The sequence below is a fragment of the Clavelina lepadiformis genome, chromosome 1 (assembly GCF_947623445.1).
Source record: "Clavelina lepadiformis chromosome 1, kaClaLepa1.1, whole genome shotgun sequence".
Taxonomy (NCBI): domain Eukaryota; kingdom Metazoa; phylum Chordata; class Ascidiacea; order Aplousobranchia; family Clavelinidae; genus Clavelina; species Clavelina lepadiformis.
In genome coordinates this window covers 26,533,021-26,551,909 of record NC_135240.1, presented here as the reverse complement: position 1 = coordinate 26,551,909, position 18,889 = coordinate 26,533,021, and the positions used below count along the sequence as shown (strand labels likewise).

At 38.4% G+C, this 18,889-nt stretch overlaps 2 protein-coding genes and 1 non-coding gene across 4 annotated transcripts; 2 read left to right on the top strand and 1 right to left on the bottom strand.

Annotated features, from left to right (window-relative positions):
• The first annotated feature begins 799 nt into the window (after window positions 1–799).
• Window positions 800–18,875, top strand: LOC143467548 (sister chromatid cohesion protein PDS5 homolog B-A-like). Of its 2 annotated transcripts, XM_076965047.1 has the most exons (33): window positions 800–1,050; window positions 1,275–1,481; window positions 2,966–3,159; window positions 3,359–3,566; window positions 3,850–3,990; window positions 4,089–4,226; window positions 4,432–4,659; window positions 4,915–5,066; window positions 5,147–5,260; window positions 5,358–5,439; window positions 5,504–5,695; window positions 10,218–10,336; window positions 10,506–10,605; window positions 11,002–11,165; window positions 11,264–11,378; window positions 11,672–11,827; window positions 12,003–12,104; window positions 13,762–13,902; window positions 14,045–14,164; window positions 14,352–14,459; window positions 14,534–14,630; window positions 14,870–14,984; window positions 15,289–15,421; window positions 15,640–15,768; window positions 15,998–16,134; window positions 16,327–16,416; window positions 16,846–17,023; window positions 17,349–17,380; window positions 17,467–17,562; window positions 17,638–17,742; window positions 17,892–17,984; window positions 18,110–18,176; window positions 18,347–18,875. In XM_076965047.1, exons 1-33 carry the CDS (start codon window positions 952–954, stop codon window positions 18,380–18,382), a joined length of 4,188 nt encoding a protein of 1,395 aa, XP_076821162.1. In that variant the 5' UTR covers window positions 800–951; the 3' UTR covers window positions 18,383–18,875. The 2 variants fall into 2 exon arrangements, with proteins under 2 accessions (XP_076821162.1, XP_076821163.1); XM_076965048.1 differs by lacking the exon at window positions 16,327–16,416 and having other exon boundaries at window positions 18,347–18,873.
• LOC143468056 (uncharacterized) lies at window positions 6,533–9,675 on the bottom strand. The gene is made up of 6 exons (XM_076965084.1): window positions 8,611–9,675; window positions 8,295–8,460; window positions 7,881–8,016; window positions 7,461–7,766; window positions 7,085–7,223; window positions 6,533–6,984 (listed from the first exon to the last, which is right to left on the bottom strand). Exons 1-6 carry the CDS (start codon window positions 9,420–9,422, stop codon window positions 6,687–6,689), a joined length of 1,857 nt encoding a protein of 618 aa, XP_076821199.1. The 5' UTR covers window positions 9,423–9,675; the 3' UTR covers window positions 6,533–6,686.
• Window positions 12,764–12,882, top strand: LOC143444417 (5S ribosomal RNA). Its single transcript, XR_013113768.1, has one exon. It is a non-coding gene; the product is annotated as a 5S ribosomal RNA (ribosomal RNA).
• Window positions 18,876–18,889: the final 14 nt, after the last annotated feature.

Sequence of the window (18,889 nt, the reverse complement as noted above, 5' to 3'; positions counted from 1 at the left end):
TCTTCAGTCCATTCTGCCTTTGGGCTAGACCAGCGTGGTCCAACTGCAGGCCCGCGGGCCAAAGTTGGCCCGCGAGCACCGATTTTTTGGCCCGCGAACTGATAGTCAGCTTTGATAGTCGCTATTGTCGAGGAAGAACCTCGACCGCAGATGTCACATTGATCAGCATTTAATAGCTAAATTTTGAACTATTCTAATTTCAGTTCTAATATCAATGTCACATTGTTCTTCAGTCCTAATTTCACATTTCTTCAGTTCTAATTTAAAAACATTGGCCCGCAAGATAAAAAAATTTTTTGATTTTGGCCCGCGATGAAAAGAAGTTGGACCACGCTGGGCTAGACTATTGTTGCCAAAGTAACAGCTTAGGTGAAGAGAATCTGCCCACAAATGTAGTTGATAACTAAATAACTACAATGACATTAAAATGATTGCTTACATTCAAGATTAACACGCTCAGACAAAGAAGTGGGATGAACTTTGATTTACATTATATGTATCTTAGTTATGTATTCTGTATACTTTAGAGACTAGGTATGAAATAGCGCATAGGCAGAAAGTTTTCTGTAAATATGTGCGGATAAAAATTTGTCAAATGAATAAGTTGCGAGCCACCAATATTATGTGGAATGTTTTGGCCATGTTTCAAAATCAAACGTTTGCAAATTCATGCAAACTTTCTAGTCTAGCATGTACATAACATAGATACAACCTATATTAAACGTATATATATATCTATATACAAACATCAAATGGCAAGCTTTTGTTAATGTTATTTCTTCATCATGACAATAGGTGTAAAAATATGCTAGGTATATACCAGTTACAAGAATATATGACAACCTCAATATACAATAATAGCGATATAAGCAAAAGATAGCTTCAGACATTCTGCTGGTACATCTTAAAGACGAGTGGGAAGCGTAATCCAAAAATAAGTCACACATTAAAATGGATAGTACTACAGAGCTCGGGGACATAGAGTTTCCACCCGGCGTCAAAGATGTTTCATCAGATATGAATCCCGCTGAATTAGTGAAGGCATTAAAGGTATAATATACATAATCTTGTGTTTTAATAGTTATTTGTGTATACAATATGGTGTTGAAGTCGGCATTTGTAGACTTATTGTTTCACTGGAGTGATCATGTATATACCAAAGATGTCACATTTTAACATTATACGTACATATATATAACACAATTTTTACAAACATGAAATTGCAAGACATGTTACACAGATTGTTTCAACCTGTCTTCTCGTTGTTTTTGCAGAAATGTTGCAAATTTTTTTCTCAACTTGAACAAGATGAGGAAGAGATGAAGAGGATTTATCTTCCGTTCTGTAATTACATCGTGCAAGATGAGTTCCTCAAGGAGATCAAAGATGACAATTGTCGCATCCACATCGGCTGCATCTTGGCTGATGTTTTTCGCCTTCACGCTCCCGAAAATCCTTTTCGATCCGGAGAGAAAATTAAGGTTTACATTCCCTTGCTAGTATATACCGGCTGTCTGTGCTGATACGAACCAACTACTAGTATAAGTTGATGCAGTATTTACCTGGGAGAAAAGTTTTTTGTATTTATAAAACATATGTGTAGAATTTGTTAACACACCTGATTCTTATACATTACCCATACATGTATTTGAAAAAGTTTAAACCCCTCAATACATATATTCTGTACAGAGCAAGCTCATTTTCTTGACGTTCATTATATTCAAAATTTTGGGTAACTTAAAATATCTTTACTGGTCCTGGTAAATGCCTTTTAATATGCATGTAAAGAACAAACGCTGGAAGAAGTTTGTTTGAAAGTTTGGTTAACTGTGACTTGGAAGGGCTTTCTCAGTTCTGATGCGCAAGCTGCACTTATTACTGCACTATGAAAATGAAATTAAACAAATATTCATAACTCATCCCCATAATATAGTGACTGGCCATCATATCAATGCTAGAGCTGGAGTCCTGATCCTGAAAAAGTTGTTCTTAGCATTTAAAATAGCAGGGGCTTCCCCCGTGTAATCAGTAGCTTGACCTGTTATTGTGAAAGTGTGGTCCGGCCCTTACTTGATTACACTGGATCACTTAATTACTGGGGGTTTTTAAAGGAAATTCTTACGGTAAACAGGAACCTTTTAATTGTAGGTTTAATGACACATTGAAAAACATTAATCTTGTATCGAATGTTTATATGCCCTATAATTATTCAACTTAATTTACACTTTACTGGCCACACATTGTGTTAATTGTTTTATCATTATCTGATAGGCGTTACAATCAGTAATGGATCTGGAAACTATATAATTTTTATATTATAAGTTTCTATTTAGCTTAAATTAAAAAACACCAGGGGCTTGCTTAGAGAGCAGCAATGAGTTCCCCAGGGATAAAAAAGTTAAAAACCACCGCGCTACCCAATCGGATTCATTTGATTAAGTGATGTACCAATATATGTCCATTGTAGATTGATCGATCTACAATCAATTGTTGCTTTTTACTTAAAAACTGTGCATGACATGTCTGCTATAGATTTGCAGTTTCTAAACTTCTTATGTTTAACAATCCGTTACCTGGATGACTGACTCATAATTATATATAATTTAGATGAAATATAAATTTTAAATGGTGGAACAGTTTTAATACCATTAATATATGTGGCTAAGCTGAAAGGTTTATCTCTACAATACATTTATTATCACCCAACCTCATTTAGAGTATCATTATTAGCCACAACTTTTATTGGCTTTGTATAAAGTTATTTAACTGGTCTCTTTATTTTCAAGCCACCAACTCTCACTGTATAGCCTAAGCTATAAATTTTGTAATATAATCAGTTTAATTTGCCTTTGATGGCTAGACAAGGTTTGTTATTAGTTAGTTCAGCTTCATATATAAAATGCATTGTATGCAACATATTCTATTAGTACACTGGTAGATGAACCAAAATAAATTAACTGTTTAGGAGATCTTCATGTTTTTAACCGAGCAACTGAAGCAACTCAGAGATCCAAAGGGACCATTGTTTGCAAAGGCCTACCATATCTTGGAGAATGTTGCCACTATAAAATCCTACAACATCTGCATCGACCTGGACGACTCAAACGCAGCGGGAGATATTTTTTGCTCGTTGTTTCGATCATTTTTCAGCATAGTAAAGTAAGTCGTGTTTGTACTCTGCTGTTTTACAATGACAGAATACTGATGATTAACTTGATCACAGTTGATCAATTCTCGACAAGTATTGAAATAGATCTTGAACATTGCGTTATTATCGCTGTTGATATCGGAAAGTAGCAAAGGCTGACCAATAAGCACACGCACCACTTTTCATTTTCTGCTTTCATATACTTCACAGTTCAGGCCATGACAAGCAGCTGAAGTCCCACATGCTCGATATAATGGGATTTGCCATCACTGACAGTGGTTCAGTCCCTCAGTCTGTCCTTGACATTATCCTGGAGTGTTTGCTCGAGAAAACTCGAAAGATGAATCCGTCGGCGTATGAACTTGCACAAGATTTATTGAGACGAACTTTCGGTGTTATTGAACAATATCTTATGATGGTATGTGGTTTTTCTTGTAATATTTTGTCGTTATCTTAAATTTCGTCTGCAAATGTGGGCAAGCATCGATAGAATCCCATCTTAAATTTTTTTTTACTTAATCTCACCAAGTGAACCTATCGCATATCATTATCATTCATCCAAACAAACTTCAAAACGTTAAAAACAGCCTCAAGTAGTAAGATCATTAACAGATTCAATTATGTTGTTGTGCTGTCTCATTTGTATTGATGGTGACACTGTCTCAGGTAACTCATATTAAGGCTGCAGTTTTTTGTTTCAGTTTTTTCAGAACGTTATCCTGGCAAATCGAGGTGAAGTGAGTCGTCTGTCGTCACACTGGACCAAGCTTATTCCGGAACTGTATAAAATAACCCCAACGCTTCTGCTCAACACGCTGCCCCAGCTCGAACTTAAATTAAGGGTATTTCCCTATTTCAGTTTCTTGACATACGCTAAAAGATTTTATGTTTGGTTTTCATCAGATCTGACTAGTTAGTCATGATAAGACTTTGCTTGTAGGTTGATGATCCTAAAGAGCGTCTTCAGGTGGTCACGTTGCTATCACAAATGTTCTCGGAGAAGAATTCTAACCTGGCAACACAATATCCAACTTTATGGAATTGCTTTTTGGGTCGATTTAATGATATTGACCCTGAGGTAAGTTGACATGGAAATAATATGATAAAACTTTTCTCACAACCAGTTATTCGTTTATTCATTGTTTAAGTTTCAAAATAGCTCAATACTATCAGTCTTAATTACAATAAATTCTGTTAACTCTATATTCATTTATTGTCATATTTCCAAACTTTTTATGTTGATGATCTTCATCTGATTCATGCTTCTATGATTTTATTTTCAGGTTCGTGCTACCTGTGTTACATTCTATCGACATCTCATAATCAACCTCGGCAGAGAGTCTCCATTTTCAAAGGAAGTGGTCACCTTCTTCAAGCCGCGTCGTCATGACACGGACGAAACGGTGAGGATGGCGGTGGTGATGTGCATCCGAGGAATTGCTCTCAAGGATTTGCAACTTGCTTCCGACGATCTTTTGGAATTCCTGAAAGAAAGAGTACTCGACAAAAAGGTGGCAAAAAAGTTATGAAATCTAGATACCGATACTGACATTATTTTCAAGAACAGTTTGATTGTATTTATTTGTCATGTTGAGGAATTTTACCTGAACTAAATTCACTGAATACTTTCTTGTATCATGTTTTAAAAATATTCTAGTTATTGAGTTGAAAACGTTACTAAGCGTATGAACACTATCACCATAATTGCTAACATTGGTTACTTAATTGTTAAAGTAGTTTGACACAGCCATAATTTTTATCTCAAGTGGCGCGTGCGTGAGGCAGTGATACGCGCCATGGGTGAAATCTACAAGAAATACAGCGTTGGCAGCGACACGTCTAGAATGCATATGAGAAGGTTGCAGTCCTTCAAGAGCAAGCTGCTGCATGTTTATTACAGACAGAACTTGGAAGACTGGTACTTAGGATTATACTCTTGTCTAAACGCTCCACCTATTACAGTTAGATTAGTAAATGGTACGTTATCTTATTTTGTAGTCTCCTGTTAGAGCACGTGATGGTGAGCGGTTTGGTGCCATATTCACTTCCCAATGTTGAAAGAATGAAGCAATTGCTGGAATTATATACCACGGTTGATGATCGAGCAGTCAAGTAAGCTCTTGTGCCTCGCTTTGTGCGCTTAACTTTGTCTGCTAACACTTTTTGGCTCGTTTTTCAACTTCCTGTTTCGCGACTTTTTGTATCTCAGAGCTTTTATCGAAATGTTAAAGAAACAAAGAAGAATCCGGCTGGCACTGAAAGACATTGTTGATGCATTTGCTGTCTCAGACGTAAGTACTGTTATTAGATCTATATGTCCAGTCGCATTACTACTACTGCTACTGAACATGACAGGACGACGACCGCAACAAGGTCGTCTGGCACAAGGTTGTCATCATCGCATCGCAGTTGCCCGGCAACCCACAGCAAGCTCGGGAAAATCTGAGAAAATTTATCAATCTTGCGTTCCGCGACGCCAAGATCAAGCAGTGGCTGACCTATATTGTTGGAGACAACTATTCCAGCCAGAAGATTGCCATGACTGTGGTAAGTGTGTGAAGTTTGACTCGGAAATTAAGGATTTCAGAGATACATATGGTGTTCATTGAAATTATGCACAAGTCCAGTAGAGGACGTTTGATTGATTAAATCGTTTTTGATTGATATGAACTTAATGATGTTGCAATGCAATTTTCTAAATGGTTGATCGAGCTTTATAAAACTTCAAACTATTATTAGCTAGCTTGAGATGCTTTTGCCAATATAGTTGGTAATTTTAGTTTTGACGTATATAGTTTTTATAGTTGGTTTGCCACTGGTTGTGCTGGTCTGGCAATAAACTGAAATTTTCATTTATATAGAGTTTAAAGGGTTACTTGTAACATAAACAGGCGATGTAACATCGCAGTATAAAAACACCAATACGTACTCAGTTCGTAATATCTGATATACATCAAAAGACATGAAATTTTAAGTGTATATCATATATATGTTTGTATATAATAAGTTCTTAGTTGTCCTATTCTATTAACCTATGTCATCATTTTTATTTTTAGCATGCCACCTAAAAATAACTCATTGTTTGGCGAATAAATTATTGTCACTTGTTTAGTTGGTCGTTACCAGTTAACAATATATATGTATATATACTGTATATGATTATACTTGGGCTAAATACTTAAAGATAACGACTGGTCATTGCTCTTGTAGCTTGGTGTTTGGCACATCAGTAGAACTTTGTACGACCTGCCTGTGTATTTAGAATTTGTGCTGTGTATTTTTTTGTTTGACCACACTGCTCTGCTCTTGGCTTTCCTCTTCTTACCATCATGAAAAATTGCTCTAAACATGCACTAGTATCATCACGTTTTCATTTATCTCACATCAAGATAATCATCATTGTATTACTAATGCAAGACCATCAATTTTTTAAACACAACACTGCCATCATCCTCTGCAAACGCAAAACTTCTGTGGCAGTTTAATAAAGTTTGTAATTGTCGGTCATCAGAGCACATTTACAAGAAAAATAAACATCTCATGGAGTGGTTTCTGTTTCTCTCCATAAGAAATCATACACAGGCACCGACAAATTCATGCCCTGCAGCTCTTTGCACAAATCCCACGTCGAGCACTGGCCTGGTGATCCAGAGCTGACTTCCACGCTGCTTCTCCTGTGTCTCATCCTCCACAGTTTTAGCACGGTCAGATACTTCTCCGTTATCGTTGTAAACTGAATGCTGCTTGTTGCCAAGCTCCGGATGTTGCTTGGATCGATCCCAAGATGTAGAGCGGTTGACATCCACCCATCTTGCTCCGACCAACGTTGCGATAACCTTGACAAATACAAGATGTTGACGCTCGTTTTCTTATCACATCACCAGTACCTTAAAAGTATTCCACATTGTGGTAAAACTTGTGAAGAGATTTCATTACCTAATCAGTACCCTATCTGGCAAGGGTGCACACATTTTGCTATGAATTGCAAGAGGTAAATCATCTAAGTCTAAAGTTGCATCGGGCCCAAACTTGTGGACAGGGCACGTGTATTTCAGAAGCATTTCATCGGAAATTTCTGTAACATAGTAATTATATGCTTTTATAACTTAAGTAGCTCTATCCTTGTTGTTTTATACTTTATTCGTCACTGCTCTTGTTCTATATGTGACTGCTGAGCGCTTTAGAGCGATTCTTCTTAATGATAAAGGGCACTATACAAATGTTGTTGCTATTATCATATCTACGCAATTGGTAATTATTATCACTTAGAAGGCTGCACAGACAGAAGGGTGAATTCATAACTATTTCCCACCTTTTTGCTTCAACCATAGAAAGCTCATAACTGGGACAGGAATTCCTATTTGATAAAGTTGTTGGATAAGGTCAATTGTCCATTGTTCAGGCAATGTGATGTTGTCTGCTGATCTAACATTTCCAAGTTGGTTTAAATCCATACAATCTTCTTTCCACAGAAGCATAGTCACAACCAACTTGTCTATGGTGGCCAATGTTTCACAGGTCACGTCAACATTTGCAGTGATGGCTATTTTAGCCAGCGCAGTGTCAGTGCAAAGTAGCGCTTTCCAAAGCCATTCAGTTTCCTTGTTGTCGTGTTTATCTTGAATAGAGAAGTTCAATTGTTTAAAAAACTGTAACTTAACATCAGTATCGTCAAAGAAGATTAATAATAACGCAGAAGTTGTTGTTGCTCTTGTAACTAGAGGTTACTTACCACGAAAGGAGTAAAGTATTTGCTTCCAGCGGAACATTATTTGAGCAAGGTTCTTATTATTAAGAGGTAGCACATGTTCTTGGTTCAATTCTGGTGGCAGTTCCGTGGTGTCACATGTACATTCTAGTGATATCATCTTCATGTTTTAAAAGTAAAGTATTTTATATCTACAAGTAAAACTTCACTTCACGTTTATCAGTAAATTGCAAAACACTTTTGTGTGACTTTATATCGAATAGGGCCCTCAACAACTATTTTATATACATATATTGTTGAGGTTTTTTTAATTTTAAACCTGTGTTCGACTAAATTAATCTTATCAGCAATCCAACAACAGACCATCATTTACGGTGTTGATACAACACTTTTATAGAACATAGCATAAAAATGGTTGATCTAGTATAGCATACTTACACTGTATGATGGTCGTCTGAGAATACAGTTTGGTATACGAAGCTTAATTTCGTAACTAACTCTGGTGCACTTGTAACATCCTTGCAAGGTAAATTTGATGGCTTGTATTTCCTCTTCAGCAATGCTTTGGTGCTCCTGCTTCGCATTGGTGTTTGATAGAGTAATCCTGGATAGGCAATTTGTGGATCAGTTGCTTTTATTACAGTTTACAACTTTAAGATTTAGAATGGTAAAGCTACTTGCCTACTTTATGTATATTTTTGATTGGAAAAGAATGGCGTTGCCTAGTGACCAGTTAAGTACAAAATGCATTTACCTTTCAAATGAAGAATTGTTTTTGGGATCTAATATGTCGGTGATCCTCAGCTTGTATGGCTTTCCCCAGACAGTCACTGCGACCTTCCCCCACAGAAAGTAATCGACTTCAAATGTACCCGATTCCTCTGAAACTGATTGCAAGATCTCCAACGGAACTTTTATACCTGGTGGTATTTTAGAAACCACTTTATGCCTGTCCTTTGCTGAAAGTTGAACTTTTTTTGGCTTTATCGAATTGATACTAAATTTGGTAGGGAATTTTGGCGAAAGAGAAATTTTTGTGAAATTTTTGCCCGTCTGGTTGAAAGCATTTGATGCCGTTTTGCTTCTTGGTGAAACAACTTTTCTTGTCACATCTTGGGAACCTCTTCTTGTTCCGTTTGTGTTCGGATAGTATAAAGTGGAAGCCCACCAAATCTCACTCACAGCTGTATTTCTAAAGCTTGGCTTGAATGTGACTTGGCAGAGCTCTTTTTGATTAGTCACATTCAACACATAATGGTCTTTTACAAACACACTTTCGCCAATGGGTAAATGCCCATTGTCAAGAGCATTGTCCATTGCCACCATTGAAATCGGGTCTTTGTCCGGAAGTCTCTCCAAGGGTTCCACTTTAACTTGGTCTATAAGCATAGCGTAGCTTTCATCATTTCGAGCATGCAGAGTTGTTTTCGTTGAGTTCGATGTCTCCTTGAACTGAAGGTTGCCGCATGATGTGTTTAGTTCATTCCAGTTGATGGTCTCCTTGTTCGCTTTCGTGTGCCCTTGGTCATGAGCGAAACGAATCACTTTATCGCTTATATCAATCATGCTTTCTGCTTCTTTCCTCTGCTGCTTTCTGGCTTGCTGTTAGGAATTTAACATCTGCATTCTTACTTTGATTTGGCTTAAGCTGCATTTAGATATTTTAGGCAAGTTTCAGCATGCCTTAATTATATTGTCGTCTTTGTGGGTGATTTGTCTCAGCACAAATACACCACGGTTGTTACTTCATAATTAATCACATCTGTTATATTGCCTTGTTGCTATAAATACATAGTTAAAAATTAATTGTGTTACTCCCATCCACCTTTCAACAACTTGTTACGCTATCCACTTAAACCAGCTCAAAACCATCAAAGTTCTCTTCAGATTTTTTTCTTTTCTCCTTTGCCCTTTTCTCTTTTTCGCCATGTTTATTTAACTTGTACATATTTCACTGTGTACTCACTGTGTATAAGGTGAGCCTATGTTTGTTTAATATCCTTTCAACAGCTTATTGATGTGATTGTCTGCCATTTATTGCCGGTAGCAATTGCTTTGGTAGGCTTTTTATTGCAAAATGTGTAATGGCTGACTCAAGTGATAACTTGTATTAACTACAAATATATACCGATAAAAAACATTCAAATTACAGGGGATTATATGCAGTTTGTTATTGTTTATGTCACTTTAAGTACTATCGATAACACAAAACCTCATTTAAATTAATTCACTATGAAATATTGTTGCATCAAAAAGTTTCATTGCATCTACGTTAAATAGTACTCATCAAGTTATCCTCCAAAATCTGGACCAAATACTTTTATCCTGTAATCACAGTTTGTAAATTGAATATATTTTCAGAGAGATTTGTTGAAAAAACTTGAAACAGACGGAGAACCGAGGCAAGTCCAAGCAACGGCTCAACGTCTCTTGGAGCGAGCAATCATTCTTCCCGTCATTCTCGATTCCACTTCTTTAAAGTAAATTCGTAGTTTTTTTGTTTCTAATCGTGTGATCTTTGTAATTTTTGTTTTTTGTAAGTGTTATAAACTATTTACTCGAAGGTTCGAAGGATTTGAAAACTTATGATAATTTTACATGGAAAACACCACTAGGCACATCAGATTTGTTGACCTTATTTATTTGCAGAGCGCTGTTTCTTCTGGTTAAAGAGTCACTTGACGGATTGTCAGACATCGATGAACTGAACTGTGAAGACGCCCAACTCAGAGCAATGGAGTTATTACGGGTGAGGATGTGGTTAGTAAATGATTGATGTAGCAAAATAACAGCAGCAAAATTGTCATCGAATTAAGCTTGTAGTTTTGTTATCAATAGTCTAACAAGATTTTTAAACTGCGAGCGTAACTTGAATGCACTGCACGAAACCTTAATCGAGTCGTTACTAACTTGACCCCCAAGGGTGGTCTGGGAATTCACAAGTTTTGCATTTGTTTTTGCTTTATAAACTATTAAGTAACATATGTGAAGTTGGGGTGTGCATGAAAGGAGTCATCATAGCTAGGGATCCGCAATTAGATAAAGGCTGAGAATCACTGCCTTAATAAGTCAATACAGCTTTGAATTATAATTATATCATTTCATTATTTATTATGAATACATGTTTATTATCATTCTCTTTCAGTGTCTCTCTCAACTGGCCCCATATCTTTTCTGCACGGTTGAATGTTTTGAAGAACTTTTGGGCTTTTTACGCCGCACCAAAGAAGATTTCGTCGTACTGCAATCTCTCACGATCTTACAAGAGACATCTTCTTTGATTGAAGAGAACTTCACCGAAATAAGATCGTGAGTTTACATCAAACGACTACCTCTGTCGCTGTGTTAACTATTAGCGCCGCGCTGTTGGATGAGAATGTTAGTAGCTTTAACCAAGCCATTTGCAGGGTTCTGCTTCCTGAGTTGAAAATCAAAGCAAAATCAGGCACTCCCAGTCAAGTGAAGCATGCGATATACTGCATAAACAAGTTCACATCAGTGCGTGAAGTACCACTAATGCAGGTGATATTGCCGATTTGTTTCCTTACAATTGATTTCTTTTCAATTAATAAGTTTCCAGGAGTGTGTCTTTGCCATGTGGCGATTCTGTCCAAAGAGTTATGTGTTCTAGCTGCCATTGCAATCATTGATCGCAGGTCTTTGGCTATTACCTCGACAACTGACTACTTACGACAATTCTTAGAATTGCGGTTTGAATCTTTAACAGGGAGAGGGTTAGAATTCTCGCATAACCGATCAGCTGTCAAGCTCCCGTTGCAAATATTATCAAGGTTATATTTTCTCATTGTTCGTAGGTCTTCGACTACTGCAAGGAAATCGCAACTTCGGCGAACACTCCATGCAAGCAGATGGAATCGGTGCTGACTGCTCTTGGATGCATCGCGGAAGTGTTGCCTGAGAAGGTTTCCAGCCAACTACGGGGAATTGTCGCATCCATTGTAGTCAAACAGGTATTTTACACATATCTTGTCTGTACTTATCTGTTCATCTTTGTCACAAATCATATCAGCTCAGTTATGTACTTACTTGGTGGGCGTCAACCGGTTGTTCGTTGGTGCGTTTTAGATTAACGTTGTGGCCGAGACTTGCTGTATAAGCTGTAGTTTTTGGAATTGTTTTGACTAGGTAATTATGAAAACAAACACTGGATCTAATCAGTCAAAAGGAAAAAGGAAGGAAATGAAATGGTGCGAGAAGAATGAGTTAAGCAAAGAATCAAAAACCAAAGTAAGTACAATGTATGCAATTTATAGCGGCAATATTTCCGGCATTATTTTTCATTCTTACTTTTATTTAAGCCAAGGGTGACAGTTGCTTTCAAGTGCGATCCACATAAAATGGTCCTGGACTAGAGTAATGTATTCTGAGTTAAACATTTCCCAAGCAAGGTTTTTCGCAAAATATTTTGAATGAAATTGAACCGCCAGAATGTTTGTGATTGTATTTTTTAAATAATATGTAAGTTTTTCCTCGTAATCATAAGCTTCTACCCCATCTTATTAGTTGTCATACTTAATACGAAATAATGGGGTTTTGAATGTGACGCACAATGGGGTTATATTACATCAGTAAGGCGACTCGTAGACTGATTAAATCTTTGCAAAGTGCTCGCGCTGATTAATTAAAGTTTTCTCGACCTAAAGAGATGTTCGTTTGACGTTTTTACGACCCATTATTTCCCAAAACGTCCCATAGACTACAAGACCAGCTTGACTTGTTTAAATTCTACAATTAATGAGCTTGTTTGAAGTATAACAAGTTATTTGAAAATTGCTTGAAATAAACTTGAACAAACATAATATAGCAACCAATTGAAGAATCTGTAAATGAAATCGTGCGATGCAAAACCACTAAGAATAAAACCGTTGTTTAAGCGACATATATTCGCCTACGACCATACCACGTTGAGTACACCCCATCTCGTCCGATCTGGGAAGTTAAGCAACGTCGGGCCCGGTTAGTACTTGGATGGGTGACCGCCTGGGAATACCGGGTGTTGTAGGCTTTTGGTTTTTATGAGGAATTTTCTTAGCTCAGTAAAACAATATAAGTTGGTCAAGTACCGAGGTTGACATACTTGGCTGGTAATCAACTAATCACCATTATTGACATAATTAGCACTTGAAGTGAATAAAATAATTAAAGTACTTAAATTTTCCTTCAGTTTCTTCGAATACTTTTCTCTGGCCTTGTCTGATTTTTCACAATGGGTATTTCTGTTGTTATAGTATGTGTTAGTCTCAGATAATGGTGCTATTGACTTTTTGTCTGTAACGGTTGCTCAGGGCAAGGGTCAAAAGTTGTTTCTTGCCCAACGCACAAACAAATGCCCAAAAAGTTTCTTGACACGAACGTCTCATAAACATTAACATACAATTTTGAAGGGACTCGAAATTTTTTACTTTTTAGTTTTTTCCAAACACTTGCCTGTTACGTGAGACCTATTTTGGTAGATGCCCCATAGAGTTGATTGTAGCTGTGATGCCGCCATAGCTGCACAACTTAAACTGGAACTTAGATGGCTCATTGAACAGAAATAATAGTGATGAACTGATGATAAAGTGACGTAATAATGAGTTATGAAGTTTGACGCACCCAGGGGTTGTTACATCAGTGAAAGTCGTATTCTTGTAATCGAAACAACCTCTGTGCAGTGGAACAATTTCTAATGTAATCCCGCTTTATAAGTTAATAAATTCTGCCGCGACCCGACATACAAAATCTCACCACTGTTCGGGTCGCGAGTGACTATTTGCCGACACTTAACATAAGCTGCCAGACTGTAGGTTACTTTGGGGACTTCTTTTTTTGTAGAAAACAAAACCACTGCCAAAAACTGTTTCTTCCAAACATGGTCAAGTTTAATTTGATAAAATTATCGCAGATCGCCGGCATGAAGTGCATGGTGAGGTGGCTGCAAGGACTCCGCTCCAATGATTGCGATTGCTGTGGTTCGACTCTGCGCTTGTTACAGCACATGTTGCACAACGACGGCGACCTCATGAAGAGTGGCAGTATATCCAAGGTTGGTGAACCTTTTCCTTACTAGAGTGAACCTTTTTCGCGCATCAAGGATTGTCTTATATTGACTTGTTCTATATCATTGTAACCTTCCGTCAACTTGCGTAACTTCATGCAACAAACGTTATTTGATGTCAATGTTTTAGACCGACATGTCTCATCTTCGGCTACAAGCTGCGTACTGTGTGCTGAAAATTGCCCGAGTTACAGAGTTCAAGGAGTTGTTTAAACCAGACATATATCAGGAGCTGGCCATGCTCATAAACGTAAGTTCAATCATTGTGACAATAATCTTTGCTGTCCAGTACCGGCTCACTTTGTATTAACTCACTTATTGCTGTGTTTTGCTTGATGGTCGAGTGGGTTATGTTTCAGGTTTAAGTGACTTGTTAAGTAACTTACGGCTTAAATGACTTATATTTAAATGACTTAAATGAGTTTTTTGTTGTTTAGGACTCCGTCTTGGAAGTACGACGCAACTTTGTGACCAAACTCTACCAAACTTTGTACAAATTTGAAATCCATATTTCCTTCCTGGCTCTATTCGCAACCGTGTCTCAGGTAAATTGCTGTCACAAGCACGCTGGCACATACGTATGCTTGTCGGCGTCATTCGAGTTCTTCTTTCTGTGCAGGAGAAGCAGAAGGAGCAGCGAGAACACGGGTCGTTCCTTTATCATCAGCTCATCAAGCGGATTCGAGATTTTAACAAACAGAACGCCATCGGCGCCAGTGAGTTATAAAAATTGTTGTTTGTTCTATGGTGATTGGTGGCTAGCTCGCTTATTTATGCGCGACAGTATCGGGACCGAGTGTTTATAGATTATGACGTCATAATCCCTTCATATTGACATGCATGAGTGGAGCAGATTCGATAATTGTACCCCGGTACGATAATGCACCTGTCCGTTCTAGAAGCATTTGTCGAGCTTCGTTTTTCTGGGTATCTGACAAGTTATCTTTATATCCAGCGATGAAGAGCACGATGATGCCAGAGTACATGCTTCCCTACCTCATCTATCTTCTCGCCAACGATCCGGATTTCCTTGAAGGGATCTCGAAACGCAGCCTCGCAAGGATCAAGGAGTATGTCAGACACCGCAACTTGCATGAACAGTGGTTTTTAAGTTGTTTTTTGGACCGAAACGATCTTTTAAAATTCTCTAACTGTCTCTGAAAATTTATACTTTTTCACCGACAGCAGACAATTAGCAGTTAGTCTATGAAATTTTCGATCGCTTGAAAATTTCTTTGCTGTGGCCACTTTTAGAAAAAAACTGCACACGAATGATATAGAACTCGCAAAAAAAATGTTAATGCCCTATCTAACGAGATAAAGCGATTTTGGGTTGAGATGAAACTTTTTCTTCATAAATTCATCATACTCCAGTTGCATCCACTTCATCCTGGATCCTCTCCTCACCAAAGATCATCCAGAGAGCTACGGGTTCATCAAGAGGTTGGCGGAGAACCTGAAGAGATCAAAGAACGCGGACAACCCAGGCGACGTTCAAAGAAACGAGGTGCAAATGACGTCACAGTGTCCTGTAGAATAGTCGCGTTTATAGTAACAGTTGATAAAACTAGGAATACGGCCATTATAACATTCTAATATGCGTCTGTTAACTATTTAGTAAAGCAACGGCAATAAATGAGGCGGACAGTTAAAGACATGATTTGTTCCAGTTTAATAGGAACCTTCTATTGAATCTTAACCCTGGTCTTCGCGCATTATTTTCAGAATATCTACGCGGTGTGTGACCTGGTCGTACAACACGTCTTACAGCGATCCAGTCAACACGCCATTGCGATTATTGAACCCATCGACAAGTCTGTCGTCAAATTTATCCCACAGCGCCTTTATACAAACGTAAGTGGCACCAGGGCGACCTGATATTGGCTCATAGATGACATGTTTTTTCTCGAAATGATGTTTTTACGTAGCACACGCTTTGTGGTATTTATCATCACTATTATTCTGGTACCATTGCTGTTAACTAGAACATAAACTCACATATAACTTACATAATTGTCGCGTTTTGCCCGGTTTTATTTCTCCTCTGCTTTGATCTCACAGTCCACTGTTTGTTAATTCACAGCCGAGCGGACCCGAGAACAACAGAGTATATCTTCCCCGAGAGTTTTATTCGAATTTGAAGCCCGTGCCTACCCCCGCCATCACTGCCGCCATGGGTGGCGACAAATACCGCAAGAACCTCGCCCATCAAGCCGCCAGGTTTGATTGCTGTTCTAAGCGCACGTGTAAAATTTTCTTTCCTGGGTTTTTTTAATCTCTTTCACACGTAGCGTTCCGCCGCGATTGCAGTCCAAATTGCTTATTGCAATGGAAGACGTTCATACGCGTATTGTAGTGATAAGGAACTTATACAGCGTATACCCTTATTAGTCACATATTTCAATTAAGCAGGTATTCCAGCGATTTTCAGTGCTTTGAGAAGCCAGCCAAATTGAAGCGAAAGAAAAAACTGAACATTATCGGAGGACAGCCAAGGCACAGGTTTGTGGCGTGGCGTGACGCCAAGTACAGCAAACGTCAGTGGTAGCTAGTCCAGAGCATCTTCGTTGTAATGGTAGTAGCAAAATAGTAGAGGATGCTATTTTAATGTGAAGGGACTTACACTCTAATTCCTACAGAGTCTAGATGGACATAATCAAGTGCATTTTTAAGAAATATCTTAAGCTAACGTTTCTCTCTATATTATACGTTAGACTACATCTGTGTGTTGGTTAGGGCTCAAAGTTTTCATCAATTGGCAGGTAGCATACATCAGCGTACGTATAAAAATAGCTAAAGCGTAAGCCAACAGAACAAACATTACGAGCCTCCTTCGCCTTATGAAAATCACTTTAAATAGATCACCTAACCCTTCCTCCTGTCTGCCATCATGTTCTTTGAGGTTATATTAAAATTATGACATCACAACAGAAAACCAGTTCCAATTCTATCAAGTCCAACGTCGATGACGGAATCAACGTCACAATCAAGCGCCTCCAGTATTTCCCTATCGCAAGGGAAATCCCCTTCCCCGAAACGGTCGACCGCCCAATCGTCCTCATCGCTCCCTACACCGCCTACGTCACAAACGACGTCATCACAATCTGACGTATGTACCACAGAAAAACATACTAGTGTCTGATATGCGGCAAGTATTTAGTGAATATTGGCTCACACAGTTGCTAATTTGTCAGTAAGTCCTACACCGGAATAATCCCGCCTCAAAGGTAGAAGTTGTCGACATTTCTGAAGTTTTTCGAGATTGAGATCATTTTGAGCGTTTGGGCTCGCTATAGGTTTAAATAAAATTGAAAAATTTGCCAAAAATTATTAGTTGAGATTTTTAAAGCTGAGTTTGGATTATTCCTGCGTCGTGGTGAAATTTAACTATTGATTAATGACGTCATTTCTCACGTGACCTCTTTTTATCACAGGATTTGTCGAAGCCTGCTCTCCCTGCTGTCAGGTAAGGCCATGGTGACGTCATTGTTGCGTGTATGCACGTTCTCACGCACGCAGTACGATTACGACCACATCATGATTTTCCCGCAGAACTTCCGGCCGGAAGAGAAAACCGCGAAACCTCTCTCCACCTTTGCCTATGACGTCACAGAAGCGTAGTAAACCGCTGGCGCGTCATCAGAAAACGTAAAACCTTACGTAATATTTGCCCTATGTGCCAACGTGTATGAACTTGTTGCTGATCATAAGATTACTCCACAGGAAGACGAAGACATCGAACGCGGAGGACAGTATGGGAGATGAGGCGTCGGGATCGGATGATTCGATGGAGGAGAACGACTCCCTGGAGGAATCCTCCTCAACATCGTAAGTTGAAACGCAGTCCAGCAACTCTGTCATTTCGTGGGTGGCGAATTTTTGAGCAAATTCTATAAATCAAAATTCATAAGCACTTCTCTCCCTGCTTGTGCCGGCAGCTACGAGTCGTGTCTGCAGCTCCTGTTTTGATTTTACAGGAAGTCAAAGGAATCGTCCACGGCGAGTCGCGGAAGGATCGATTTGCGAGGGAAGAGAAGCGTAATCGCATCCGCTTCGGTGAAAACCAAACCGTAAGAATAATATCGAGATCGTTGTCGAACCTAAGTCATGCTTTTTCGTCTTATCTCGCTCTCGCTACAGATTTTATTAAACTCTTCATTGTGACATCATTATTGATTATTATGACATCATTCAGACGAAAGACACTCGGAGTGAACAATGGCAATGGTGAAGCAGAGCCAACCATCAGCGATAACTCGGTGGTAAGCGAAGGTTCTCTGAATAACTTCCAATCAAAGATTCGCAAATAAACATTAAATAATTGGTTAATAATAATAATATTGGTTAAAATTGGTAGTAACAATGTTGGTTAATATTAACCATTGAGTGACCGTCGCCCCTTGATATTAACTTTGTTTTATCTCCACACCAGTCGGTGCGTAGGTCGAACAGAAGACGCGGCAAGTGAGTGAAGCGTTGTCAATCTGGAGAGAAGATCACATTGAAGATGTTCTCTTTGTGACGTCACTATGACTGGCAACGTATAACTGGGTACTTGTTCTTCATCCCAGAATGTTCTTTACAACTTGAGTTTTTTAAGTTTTCTGCTGGCAATAAAGCGAAGGGCGCTTACTCGTTATAAGCTGCTGTCGTTAATTTTAACACCATCCCGGCTTGGGGTCCTTATAGTGCTACTATCTCTTTTATAGCTTCTTGCACAGTTTATGTTGACAGTAGTTCACCCATCCACGTATCATAGTAGCTTTATATCTGTTGCGTTTTGTTATTGAGCCAGAATTCCCAGTGAAGTTTTTTGGTAATTTCTGAAAGTTTCATCACTTTCAAAAAAATCTCAATCAGGCGATTTCTTCGTTATCTTGAAGTTTTAGGTTTTTGTTGTTTCATCATCGTTTTAATTGTTAAACTGATTTCTTTACCAGATTTAAGGTTAAATAAAACATTTAAGAGAAAAAAT